This window comes from Thermobia domestica, chromosome 2 (assembly GCF_964235325.1).
Source record: "Thermobia domestica chromosome 2, izTheDome1.hap1.1, whole genome shotgun sequence".
Lineage (NCBI taxonomy): Eukaryota > Metazoa > Arthropoda > Insecta > Zygentoma > Lepismatidae > Thermobia > Thermobia domestica.
In genome coordinates, this window is record NC_137455.1 from 90419459 (window position 1) to 90432314 (window position 12856).

Genomic DNA, 12856 nt, shown 5'->3' on the forward strand with positions numbered 1-12856 from the left:
CGACACATAAAAGTTTGCCTCATCAGTAAACACTGTCAGAGACGAATGTGAAATTTTGTTGTAGTTCTTTGTGGCTCGTTAAGCAAATTCCAGACGACGATATGGGTCATCTGTAAGGAATTCGTGAAGTTCCAGCTTATAAGGGTGCCACTTATTCACTAATTCAATGACATAATGCGCATGACTGACGTAAGACTAACACCATTTTCATGGGCTACACTACCCGTGCTTCTCTTGGTACTTATACTGAATGATGCCAACACTGTTACAGTTGTTGCCTCGTCTGTCGACGTGAGTGGCCTACCAGTATTCTGATTTGCAACAAATCCAATTCCTTAGAACTTCTTTAGCACTTTGAACATAGCACCATTGTTGATGGGAGTTCTTTCCGAAAGACTACGGTTAAAATCGTCTACGATCACCCTGATGCTTCGTTCTCCAGAGATTAGCACGATTTGGATGCGCTCTGCATGCGTAAAGGCCATCTTCTGCTGATAAGACACTTGCAATGATACTAACAAAGAAACTGTCATAACTTCGTAATAGTTAGCGTTAGAGCAAAAATAACAGTGCCATTCAATTTCTACGAAATTTTGCTAGGGACAAGTTTTACCGATAGATGTCACTACAGTGTTCCTATCTCTACCATGTATTTTTTACCTTTTATGAAAATTTACAATTTCTTTTATAAATTTCAACCTAGAGACTTCAAATTTTTAGAGAAGGAACTTCATAACCTATTGAAGGAAACAATCCGTGCCGATTTTTTATTTAGAATTTTCTTCATTGTTGAAACAGCTTCATTGGTAAAGATTTGGATATCCATTTCAACAATCAAGCCATTTCAACAATGAAGAAAATTCTAAATAAAAAATCGGCACGGATCGTTCCCTTTAATAGGTTATGAAGTTCCTTCTCTAAAAATTTGAAGTCTCTAGGTTGAAATGTATAAAAGAAATTGTAAATTTTCATAAAAGGTAAAAACACATGGGAGAGATAGGGAGACTGTAGTGACATCTATCGGCAAAACTTGTCCCTTTAAACCAACCTTAAAATGATATGTTACACGCTATGTTTCCATTTAAGACAACTGCATAAATTTCAAGATGGCGGACGTCATTGTGATGTGTCCTCAAATATTTTCTTCTATCTCTATTCCCCACCTACATTGTTACTTTTTAGTTATATTTTGCAGTGTTCACTTTTAGTAGTGATTCCACACTTTTAGACCAACCTTACTGACAAGTCTAAGATGACAAGCTCTTACCTTTCGAGCATGTTCCACTGCTTTTTCACTTTCCCATCCATATGCGTGAGTTCTCGAATGAGGATTACCATAATAATTAGTCAAATAAGGTAGCATTGCATCAAGAACTCTTGGATCCTAAAATAAATAAATAAATAAATAAATTTTACACAATATACATTAAATGTCAAATATTAAAAATTCTGCACCAGGAAATTCAATAAGTGAAATATTACAGTATTGTAGTCTTTGTTTCAGGTAGAACATAGTTTAAAAAAAATAAATAATAAAAACACGGTAACAACGCTGAAATAAATAAAACATTGAAGTAAGTTTATTTTTCCCTTGTAAGAACGTTTAAATAAATGAAAAACTGAATTTTTGGGAGCAAAGGCATTAAAAGAATGTACAAGAAATCAACTCCAAGGGTGGAATGTACACAATGCAAAAGAAAGCCGAAACTGTAATTCTCCAGAATTTCAGTTCCAACGGAACAACATTCATGCTCATGCTCCGTTATTGCAACAGCAATGTTGAGCAATGTACAACGAGCGGTCTTGTAGTCGTACCCATACCTACGAGATTCAAGAGGGGCATCAATTCGAACATCTGTTACTGTAATTTTTTTCACTTGAAACAGTGGTTATAATACGATAATATTCTACTTGCTCAGCTATATATACTACAAATTTGCAACATTTCAATATTACCCATGAGAACGGAATTTTGACACACCTGGGGGCCGCGGTGGCTCAGTGGTAGAGCGTTCACCTCTGGTGCTTGGGGTCCCAGGTTCGATCCCAGCCCCGCCAAGTGAACTTTGTGGTGGACAAACACCGTGTGAGTGGGTTTTCTCGGGGTTCTCCCGTTCCCTCCCACTTTCTTCATTCCACCATTTCATTCATTACTCATCATCACCGTCTCCTTTAGCCTAACCGACATAACCGTGGGACGTAAAACTCAAACATTTCATTTAATTTGACACACCTATATATAGTAAATAAAACAGGGTTTGCCCAAGTGGGCCCAACCCGAAAAAACCCACTTTAAAACCCAGCTGGGTTTTTGAGCTATTTGTTAGTATATTATTGATACAACTAAGGCGATCACATTGAAAGTGATTTTTATCAGATTTTAGACTACCTTGGGCGAATTAGAGGCTTTTACGTTAAGGTATACAACAACATTCAACATAAGACCTTTATAAAGTTCTGAATGCACTAAATGAATTTAAAAAAAAAACTTACCTTAGCTTGAGATAGTTATAGAACAAATTAATGTATGGATTATGCTTATAGCCTATTTGAAGTAAAATAAGCAATTTTGTACTTTAAAAAATATTTTCCGTGAATAGTGTGCTCGTTGACTTGGCGACACCGAGGGACATTATCACTCATACGTTTGACGGGTTTAAGGTCATAGGTGCCGGTACTAATAGTACATATGTAAATACATTAGTAAAACTATTAGTATTATTTCTTACCTTTGATGTAAAACACAAGTTTCTTCAACTAAAATTTGGTTTTCTAACAATAACAGTTTAGTTCAGTTGTTTGTTGCTACTCTTCAAATAAGCATTCTGTAGAATCAACACCAGCAATAGCGTAAAAATTCTTGTCAAATTTGAGAAGATTAATGCTCGAGGTTCCGAAGACTATGTAACGCTTACTATTTTAAGTGCTGAGTTCAAATTTCCCTACTAGTGGAAGTTTTGATGTACACGCCGTGAAAGAAATGCTCGGGGAATTCCCAAATTAAACGAAGAAGGATCAGAAATGAATACTTCAACAATAAAACTATTTATTTTACGCTTAAGCCTGCCATACATCCCGTAAAAAGCGGGACAGTCCCGTTTTTGGGCCCGATGTCCCGCCTCCCCGTAAATTTAGTCGGGACAGGGAAATGTCCCGTACTTTAACTCCGTTTTATTTTTGCTATCAATATCAGCTTATTCGAAAAGTGAAAAACAAAAAATTCTGACATTAGCTGGGAATCCTGTAATTAGTGAATGAACAGTAGCTGTTGCATGTAACAGTTTCGAGGATGTTATTACACTACCCTGTTCGACTTGATAGCGAGCGAAATTTGCAATGCTACTTTTTCCATTGCACTTGATGGAAACTCGTATACTCTCCGGAACATACATATATATATATAAAAAGATGGCTTTGAGTGTTTCTACATTTACAAACACAGGGAAGACGACTGACTTTTTCTCCAGCAACACATTAGATAAGTTAACAAGAATTATAATCTTTTTCAAAGGCTAGGGGCACAGAATTGTGCTTTGGTCCAGGTCTTAGAAAAGTGTAAATCTGGTCCTGACAATTACACACGACACAAGGAGAAAAATCAGCTTTTCATCAGATTAAACTGACGAACGTAATTTTGGCAAATACAGCCATGTAAATAAATATTGCTAAACGCGCGAAGAAAATTGAAGGTAGATTGTACCACTGATTTAAATAATTTGCATATTGTTTTCCTGTAAAGCATTTTTATAGCATATCTTAAGTTTTTAAGCATTTTCAGTCTGTACAATTAATTGCAGGGTACGAACAGCGAAAAGCAGCTGCTGCTTAGTGAACTTTCGCCTATTATATTCTTGAAAAAATATAAATAAAATCTTTTAGTTTTAGTCTCACGGTTATGCCTGCTATGCTCAAGGTGACGATGATGAGAAATGAATAAAATGACGGAATGAAGAAAGTGAGAGGAAACGTGAGAATCCCGAGAAAACCCACGCACAAGGTGTTTGTCCACCACAAAGCTCACTTGGCGCGAGCTGGGATCGAATTAGGAACCCCATGCACTAGAGGTGAACGCTCTACCACTGAGCCACCGCGGCCTATTATACTTTTGTTCATAACCAGACTACAGTTCATTGCATTGTGTTGGAAAGTTAAGGGGGGGGGGGAATCTGAGGTGTCCCGTATTCCCATGAATAAAATATGGCAGGTTTATTTACGCTGGAAGATGTTAATTTCATATAAGACATTTTAAAACATCATACAACATGAATTGTGTCTTTGTTTTAAATTAATAGACCCCTTTTGGTATTCATATTTGGCGAACGTCAGTCAGGCTTCTGGATGACTTCATCTACATTTATTCGTTTGTCTGCCAAGCTCCTTCATGGCTATGCGATTAGTGTACGCGTCTTCGGCGTGGGACCAGGGTTTGCTTCTCGGAGGGGGCTCATGTGGTTCGCATTCCACGTTAATCAGTAGGTCCCGTCTCATATAGCCTCGCTGCTGAAAGGGACGTTAAACACAAAATCAGCTCAATTCGTTTGTCTTCCTCTACCACACACACTACATGGTACAACTTTCGGCCTTTTAAGTTAAAAGTTTCAGAATACAAGCACGAAACACTGTAAATTTCTTGTATAGATTTTGGCGGTATACCAACGTAAAATATCAAAATCGCGGGCATGTTTTCAAACCAGCGAGTATCCACGCTACGAAGCGCAATTTTCAGTCTTTTAAATTGAAATTTTGACGGTGGAAGCACGAGATATGCTAAATTTGCTGTATAGATTTTCACGGCGATCGAATGTAAAATTTCAATATGGCGGCCACTTTTTTCAAAACAGCAGTGAGTAGAAAACTGTTGCAAGTTGTGACAATGACAATCTTGAAATATAAATCACATTTTAACACTTTTACCCCAAAGACATTGAAATATTTCGAAAAAAACCGATTAAACCAGAAAAAACCCAATTAAACCCGAAAATATCCGAAAAAAAAACATATGAGCCCAGGTGGGTTGGGCTTTTTCAAAAAAGTCCGGGTTTTTTCAAACCCTGAAATAAAAACAAACATTAACAACTAAAAAGTTACCACAGTTCTACCTTAGCCTTTATAACAAAGTATGAAATATTTCTAGTTTCTTGCTTAATAAAACTCCGACCACTAAGCTAGTTTGGTAGTACGACCTTATTATCCACCTGTTGGTACCGTACTGTATTTTTAAGTAGTACGTCCTACGATTCTACCCTTTCGGTAAGGAAGACGTAACAGTCATGCCTTGAACTAGCGCCAGATAGGCCTTGTGAAGCTTTTGGTAATAATATTTGCAACTAAATAATATTTGAAACAAAAAAATCTTTTAAGAGAACAATATTAACTAATGTTCTGTGTCTATAGACGGAAACTTTTTATATACGTATGTAGTGAAGAAGAAGAGAAGGTTGACAACTGTATGCAGCGTTCATATAAATGAATTCGCTGCGATAGAAGTTTTATTCGCAGTAACTTCCGCATTCTAAAGAGCGATTTGAAAACACTTTTATTTAATTTAAAGATGTACTTTATATTTATTGGAGGAAATAGTTTAATCGCCCAGAATTCCCATTCATTTGGCGAGCAAGAATTTGCTGACTTTTCCTGGTTTTCCAAGTTTACACTATATAATTTAAAAAAGCAATTTATTTATCCCGTCCAGGGGATTCCTCATCTACTATGTACGTGCATGTTTATAGTGTATGTGTAGGTAGAGAAATTTTGCAAAGCAAAATAATTTATTTTATAAAACATCCCCTACTAAATAACCGGGTAAGGAAAATTCTGAGAAGTAAAAATCCTTACTTAAAATTCCCGGACTTTTCCAGAGTTTTTCAGCTTTTCATTAAATTTCTTTATTTTTCCAGGTCTTTTTACGAGTAAGCGGAATTCTCTGACTTTTCCAGGTTTTCAAAGCTTTCTGTCAGTTGAAATCTCGATTACCCAATTCAATCGAAGCTAGTAACGTAAGAAATTTCGTCAGAGGAAATCTACTGTAATTTTGAACGAGATTAGATACAATGAAAATCACATTTGTTGTTCCGTAAATCTTATGATTTTATCCTTACGAACTTATTATATGAAATAATGAGATGGGATTCCATTACACCTTTCATTTTCTTCTGACTTGTTACTTTTACAGCTATTTGAGAGACTGTAAATGTACGAGGAGAATTCAAAAAGTAAAGGCACATTTGCAATTTCTCTTTCCAAGGATTGACAACACTGCTAGTAACCAGCGCTGAGTGAGTGTAGTTGCCAATACTTCGAGACAATGTGTCGCTCGTATTCCTGCATTAGTCGTTGCAGTGTAGCAGACCGTTAGACATGGCAGCTCCATTGCACCAATGAGGAAATGAGAGCATTGATTCACTTTTAATATGCGGAAGGTGTGAAACCTGCGAACATTATTCGTCGAATGCAAGAACAGTATGGTGACAGTTGTTTATCGCGAAGAAAGATCTACGTATGGATAGAGCGTTTCAAACAGGGACGAACTTCTTTACGTGATGATGAAAGATCCGGCAGGCCATCGACCTCAACGACTGACGAATTTTTGTACATCATCCCGAACCGGAAACTAAGGCTGCGAGCGTGGTTTCGGAACACCCATCATCACCAGAAGTTAAGAAATTTAAACATCAATCATCAGCTAGTCATTGATGCGGTGCAAAATTGGTTACAGATGCAACGGAAAAACTTTTTTTCTGACGGAATCAAAAAAAAAACTTGTGAAACGTTGGGAAAAGTGCATTGAAGTCCAGGGAGGTTACGTAGAAAAATAAGGTATATTTCAGTTTTCTATCATTAGAATAAGTACAGCTTTTCTCAAATGTGCCTTTACTTTTTGAATTTCCCTTGTACATTCGCGCGAACCAAAAAGAAAATTCACAATTTCTATTTAGCACTAGTAGTAGTAGTACCTAGAACCAAATTTTCACATTTTTTGCTTGTTCTTATTTTGAGAAATTTGAGCCTGAAATTAGTAATTTTTTCCTTTCAAACTTGTTGATTTCCGGAGAAGAAATTGTCAAGAGGGAATTCCAAACATAGCTATTTTTAATCAATTTTAAAATCCCTTTTAGCTATAGTTCTTGAGCAACACACCGCATCTGTGGTTTTGAGCCCTTTTCAACATACAGGCTTTCAAAATTGTCAAACTCGTAATTTCAGTGGCTACATTTGACATCACAAATTCCATTTCTCAGGGTATTAAAGTGCATCTATGTATGTTAGGCCAAGATCCCTGGTTGAAGATAGTACAAGACATGACTCCTATATCTCATAGTAACCATGGGGTAGTCTGTTTGCTACAATACTGCAAAGTCTTGTTTTTGCTTATTGGAGCCACCCCTCTAGGTGATTTAACATAGGATAGCTCACCCGAATATGGTGGATTTAACTTTTAAAAAAAATGTTTGTAAGTTTTATCTCTTTTTAACTATCTACAAACTCGTTTATCATACAATAGCGCACAATATAGGTATGTATAATCACTGTGAATTTTTCATACATATAAGCTTAGTGTTATCAATTTTTGATGTATTGCAGTTTTAAAACGTCTAAAAAAACAACAAAAAATGTACATAACATTAAAACATAAAAGAAATGTTACATCATATTACTACTTAACACAAATTACTCAGATTAACTGCTTCATATTTACTTCATTGGACTCCTGTGTTTAAATTATCAGCTTATTTCAATATACAAGCAACACAGGCGGAAAATCCTAGGGAAAACCGTCAATTTTCCATAATTTCCACGTTGAGTATCATTTTCCCTGACTTTTCTAGGATTTCTTTGATTTCCACATTCGTAAGAACTCTTATCAATTCTACCACATTCAGTTTATAGGATGGATAGAAAGAGAATTACATACATACACCGTGTCATTTACATAGCAATGAGCCGTCGTTTTCTCTCCGATAACGGAGTGAGGAATTGATAGAAACAGTTCGCAGGAATATGTTTTGCCGGATGCTTGATGTAAAGGGACTGTCTTTCAACTTAGCTGCATCTGTTGATCTTAACGCACTTTTTTAAAAATCATTCCTAGTGTGTCACCAGACAGTACCAGAAACAAAATAATTGTACTAAATACTTTGTTAGAAAAGTATTTCGCTGGCTCATCACATTGAGTGACAATTACGACAACCTCAAGTGCTTACATTTAAGCAACTACCTTTCTTGATATACATCGAATTCTAAAATTAGAAAGAAATAAACTAATGTGAATATCGTGAATATTGTTCTTTTTCATAAGCTAAAAAGAAAGATTAAGAATTAAGTAGCAAAGTTAATGGAAAGTACAATTTTATTGTACACCAGCTTTCACACTTTGCATCTTCAGTTATATCTATGAGTAGCAGTACACTTGTAGCTCAGGATCTTTTGGCTTCAAAATATTTGTATCTTAAGATTAACAACCCAACCTGGTTCAAGGTCATAAAAAACTTGTCTACAATTTTTCTATTGTTGTAACATTTCATGCGGTAGACCCTTCTCTGTCTCTGGAAATTGGTAGTCATACTTCTGAGAACGAATTCAACCAGATCAAAATAACATTGTACATTCCATGAATATGCAGGTGTTTCTTTACTGTACGATAAAGTTCTCAAAATATGATTGGTGCCATGAGTTGTGATTAAGATGATTTGTTTGTGAGTTGAAGGTTCGCGCCCCTTTTAAGCACCGAAGTTATATTAGACGTGGACCTACACTTTAAAATGGATTCAAACCACCTTAATAAGTTCAAATTTTCATGCTATTCCATTAGGAATAGAACCCATAACCATATGAAGACACGTCTTGAGAAGATTTTCATCAAAAAATTTGGCGATTAAATAAATACAATGACTTATACCAAACTTTAAGTTAATACTTTTAATCATGCATCAGCTTAGTCCTGGATGCGTTTTTTCAAAGTTGTTTCTGCGATTTGAGATTTTGTTTTCGTAGCTATCTGAAACAAATTCATTATTAATTCTGAGAGAACTACAAAGAAAGCAGCTGATACTGAGCTCCTTTTCTACCTCACACATCTCTACATTAAAATATTAAATCCTTACTTACCAAAGGGGTAGTTGATTGAGCATCTAGATAGAGAGGTCTCCCTTCGAAACCATCGACTTCGACAGTAATGCCTGCAAAATACAATTTACCTTTTCAAATCAAGTTTTGTCAATAGCACATCCTTTGCATCATTAAAAAAACCACAGACGATAATAATACAATAGCTGGATAATAATAAATGACGATACCTCTATAGATCACTGAATTACCAGAGGTAAAACCATTTACATATATTTAAGATATTCTCCCCAATTTCTATTACACACACTCTTGGAAGTTGTCGTATACATCAGCGCGTCCACTTTTATAACATCCAGAAAGGATAGGCCTATAGCACAAAATAATGGTTTCTCGGGAGTTATAGTGTTTCCCAAGTACACGAAAAGTATCCACTATTTCCTATTGTCAACGGTGAAGGAGCTCTTTGACAATGTCACTAGTGTGACTTTGTGTATTAAGAATGATATAGGTCGTTGGTAATAGGTGTTGTCACTTTCTTCGAAGTGCTCAACAGAAGAAAATGTTCAAAAAAATGGCAACAGTATCTAATATTTACCGCCTGCCGATGAAATGAAGCATAGTAGAGTATGATTCCATGGTTACTAAATACCGTAATGAACATCAACTATACACAGAACCACCTCATTGTCTTGATCAAGGAAGGATCTGCTTCTGGTCTGTCAGAAAAAGCGTGTTGACCTATGATGACTTAAAAAAGAAAATAATTCAGTGCTGCCAAGTGTAAGAACATTTAGACACTTTTGCTGAGCGTAGGGACACATTTTGTAAATTGGTATCAACTGTAGGGAGTTTATATATATATATATATATATATATATATATATATCAATCACAGGCGTGCGCAGACCCTTGTATTACGGGGGGGGGGGGGCAAATCAATAGCGGTACTCCTGAAGATATGCAACCACCTTGTCTTCATTACTTTTTTTTTTTTTTATAATTACCGGTATATAAAAGCAAACCCCTCTGCTTTTAGATTGGAGAGAAGGAACAGAAAAGCTTCCCCCAACTCTCTTTTAGAGTCGGCGCCTACAGATAGTGTGTTAGGTATGTGTGTGTGTGCGTATGATAATATACTGCTGGGGGTAAACAAAGGGGAAAAGACCAAAATATAATTAAATAGAGAAATTTTGGTCGAATACTGCAAAGTTCAAAACGTTATTTTCTATAGTGATGATTACAGACGTCTTTCAGGGTCCGTTTTTGTGAAATATAATTCATATTAGCTGAGAAAATTATTTTAAAAAATCGAAAAAAACGCAATGCCAAAACATTAGGTGGGGCGAGCGCCCCCACTTGCCCCCACGTGCGCACGCCTCCAATATATATATATATATATATATATATATAAACTTAGTGAATGAAAATAAAGAGCAATTAACTGTTACATTCAGAACCTTAATTGGTCAATGACACAGTGCTTCACTCTATCCTCACAAATTCTAATTGTACCCTTAGATACCAATCCTGCTTTGGATCGATTCAGATTCTAACTTCCGAAAAGAAGGAACATTCCGCGAGATTACTACATCCTTAAATTTTTCCATCTGTCCGCTCGAAGCTACGTTTCATACTACCACCTCAGATTCACTTCTTGACTTAATCTTAACTTCCGACATTGATAGAGTTCTTCATTTCGGTCAATTTTCAGTACCTGGCATTTCGCGTCATGATCTTATCTTTGTTTGCTATTCAATTAAGATTCCCAAATTCAAGCCTAAAGTTGTTTTATACAGAGATTTAGCCAACATTAACAATGAAGCACTCTTGCGTGATGCTGCGTTATTGCCTTGGCATCTAATAAGTTCTTTTCCTTCTGTGGATGACCAACTATCTTATTTCAATGAGTTAATATTTTATCTTTTGAACATTCATGCCCCCTTGAGAGAAAAACGTGTTTCTCGTTCTCTTTCGCCCTGGATTACAGATGAAATTCGAAGTTTAATGGCTTGTCGCGACAGAGCGTATAGTAAATTTAAGAAAGCACGTAAATTGAATCTACCCAACTTAAATGACAAATTTGAGGAATATAGGATCCTTAGAAATAGATGTAATCAAGCCGTGCGTAATGCGAAATTAAAATTTTCCTACACCCTGTTTGAGAACAAGAATCCCTCCCATCTTTGGAGAAATTTGAAGCTACTTGGCATTCGTAGCAGCAAAAGAGTCCAGCCGGATGTAGCTGCTCCTTTCTCTGCCGATTATCTTAACAATTATTTCTGTAGAATTGATAGTTCTAGCTCACAGATAAATGCAAGATCTGATAATACAGGACAAATCCCTAATTTTGAAGAAAATGTTTTCTCTTTCACTTGTGTTACCCCACATGATGTAATGAAAGCGATTAAGAGGATAAAATCCACTGCTATAGGTGCTGATGAAATAAGCATAACATTGATCAAGAAAATATTACCCTTCGTCCTCTCCCCAATTACTAATTTATTTAATCTTTCCCTTACTACCGGAACATTCCCAGTCTTGTGGAAGACAGCACGAGTCCTGCCTCTCCCTAAGACTAAGGATGTCCGATCTGCAGAAGACTTAAGGCCTATTTCAATATTACCTGCCCTATCTAAAGCTCTTGAATATATTGTAAGTGATCAAATATGTGAGCACCTTCGAACTTATAACCTTTTAGACACTTTTCAATCGGGGTTTCGTAAACATTGCAGCACTTCTACAGCCCTTACCAGTATTACTGATGATATACGTTCTGCTTTGGACAAGAGAGAGATAACCATACTTACCTTACTGGATTATAGCAAAGCATTCCAGTCAGTAAACCATGACATTTTGCTACAGAAACTTGTACAAAAATTTAGTTTCTCTACTTCAGCTGCTACGTGGGTCCAAAATTACTTATGCGACCGAAAACAGTATGTGGTGGTTGCCAACTTAGTTTCTGGTCAGCGTAACCTTCCTTGTGGGGTTCCTCAAGGTAGTGTTTTAGGGCCTCTTCTTTTCTGCCTTTATATTAATGACTTAGCACAATCTCTAAAACACTGTAAGTATCACATGTATGCGGACGATGTTCAATTGTATCTATCTTCTTCACCAAAGCAAATAGATACTTGTATAACAAAGATGAACGAAGACTTGAGTAATTTGGCTAAATGGTCAGCAAATAATTGTTTGATTATAAATCCAGTCAAATCAAAGTCAATTTTAATGACTTCCAAACATGCAACGACGTTAATAGATGCTTCACTTGTTCCCAATATAACTTTAGAAGGCGTAAATATTCCCTTCTCTGCCTCTGTGAAAAATCTTGGCGTCATACTTAACAAATATTTAACTTGGTCCGATCAAATTAACGCATCATGCAAGAAGGCTTTTGGAATTCTTCATTCTCTCAGCAAATTAAAAAACTTTTTGCCAACACAGTTGAAAAAAACTCTTGTTCAAACCCTAGTGGTACCACATTTGGAGTACTGTGACACCGCCTTAACTGACGCTGATATACATTTACAAATGCGTTATTATTAAAATTAAGATTCTCAAATCATGTTACGCCATTCTTTAAAAAGCTGCAATGGCTGAAGATGCAGCAACGGCGAAAATTGCACTCGTTGGTACTGCTGTATAAAACACTTACTTTTACAGAACCTTCCTATCTTCTAAAACATTTTAATTTTTTAAGCGATTTCCATGAGAGGGACACAAGATCACGTTTTAATAGCCAACTTGCAATTCCTATTCATAGATCAACTTATTCATCCAAATCATATAT

At 36.1% G+C, this 12856-nt stretch overlaps 1 protein-coding gene across 1 annotated transcript in view; it reads right to left on the reverse strand.

The window, feature by feature from the left end:
* Positions 1-12856, reverse strand: part of Nfs1 (Nfs1 cysteine desulfurase) — a 59027-nt gene that overhangs the window by 37150 nt on the left and 9021 nt on the right. The window contains exons 2-3 of the mRNA XM_081743868.1: positions 9106-9176; positions 1268-1384 (exon numbers count right to left, since the gene is read on the reverse strand). Of these exons, the coding sequence (XP_081599994.1) occupies positions 1268-1384; positions 9106-9176 (188 nt within the window). The remainder of the gene's footprint in view (positions 1-1267; positions 1385-9105; positions 9177-12856) is intronic.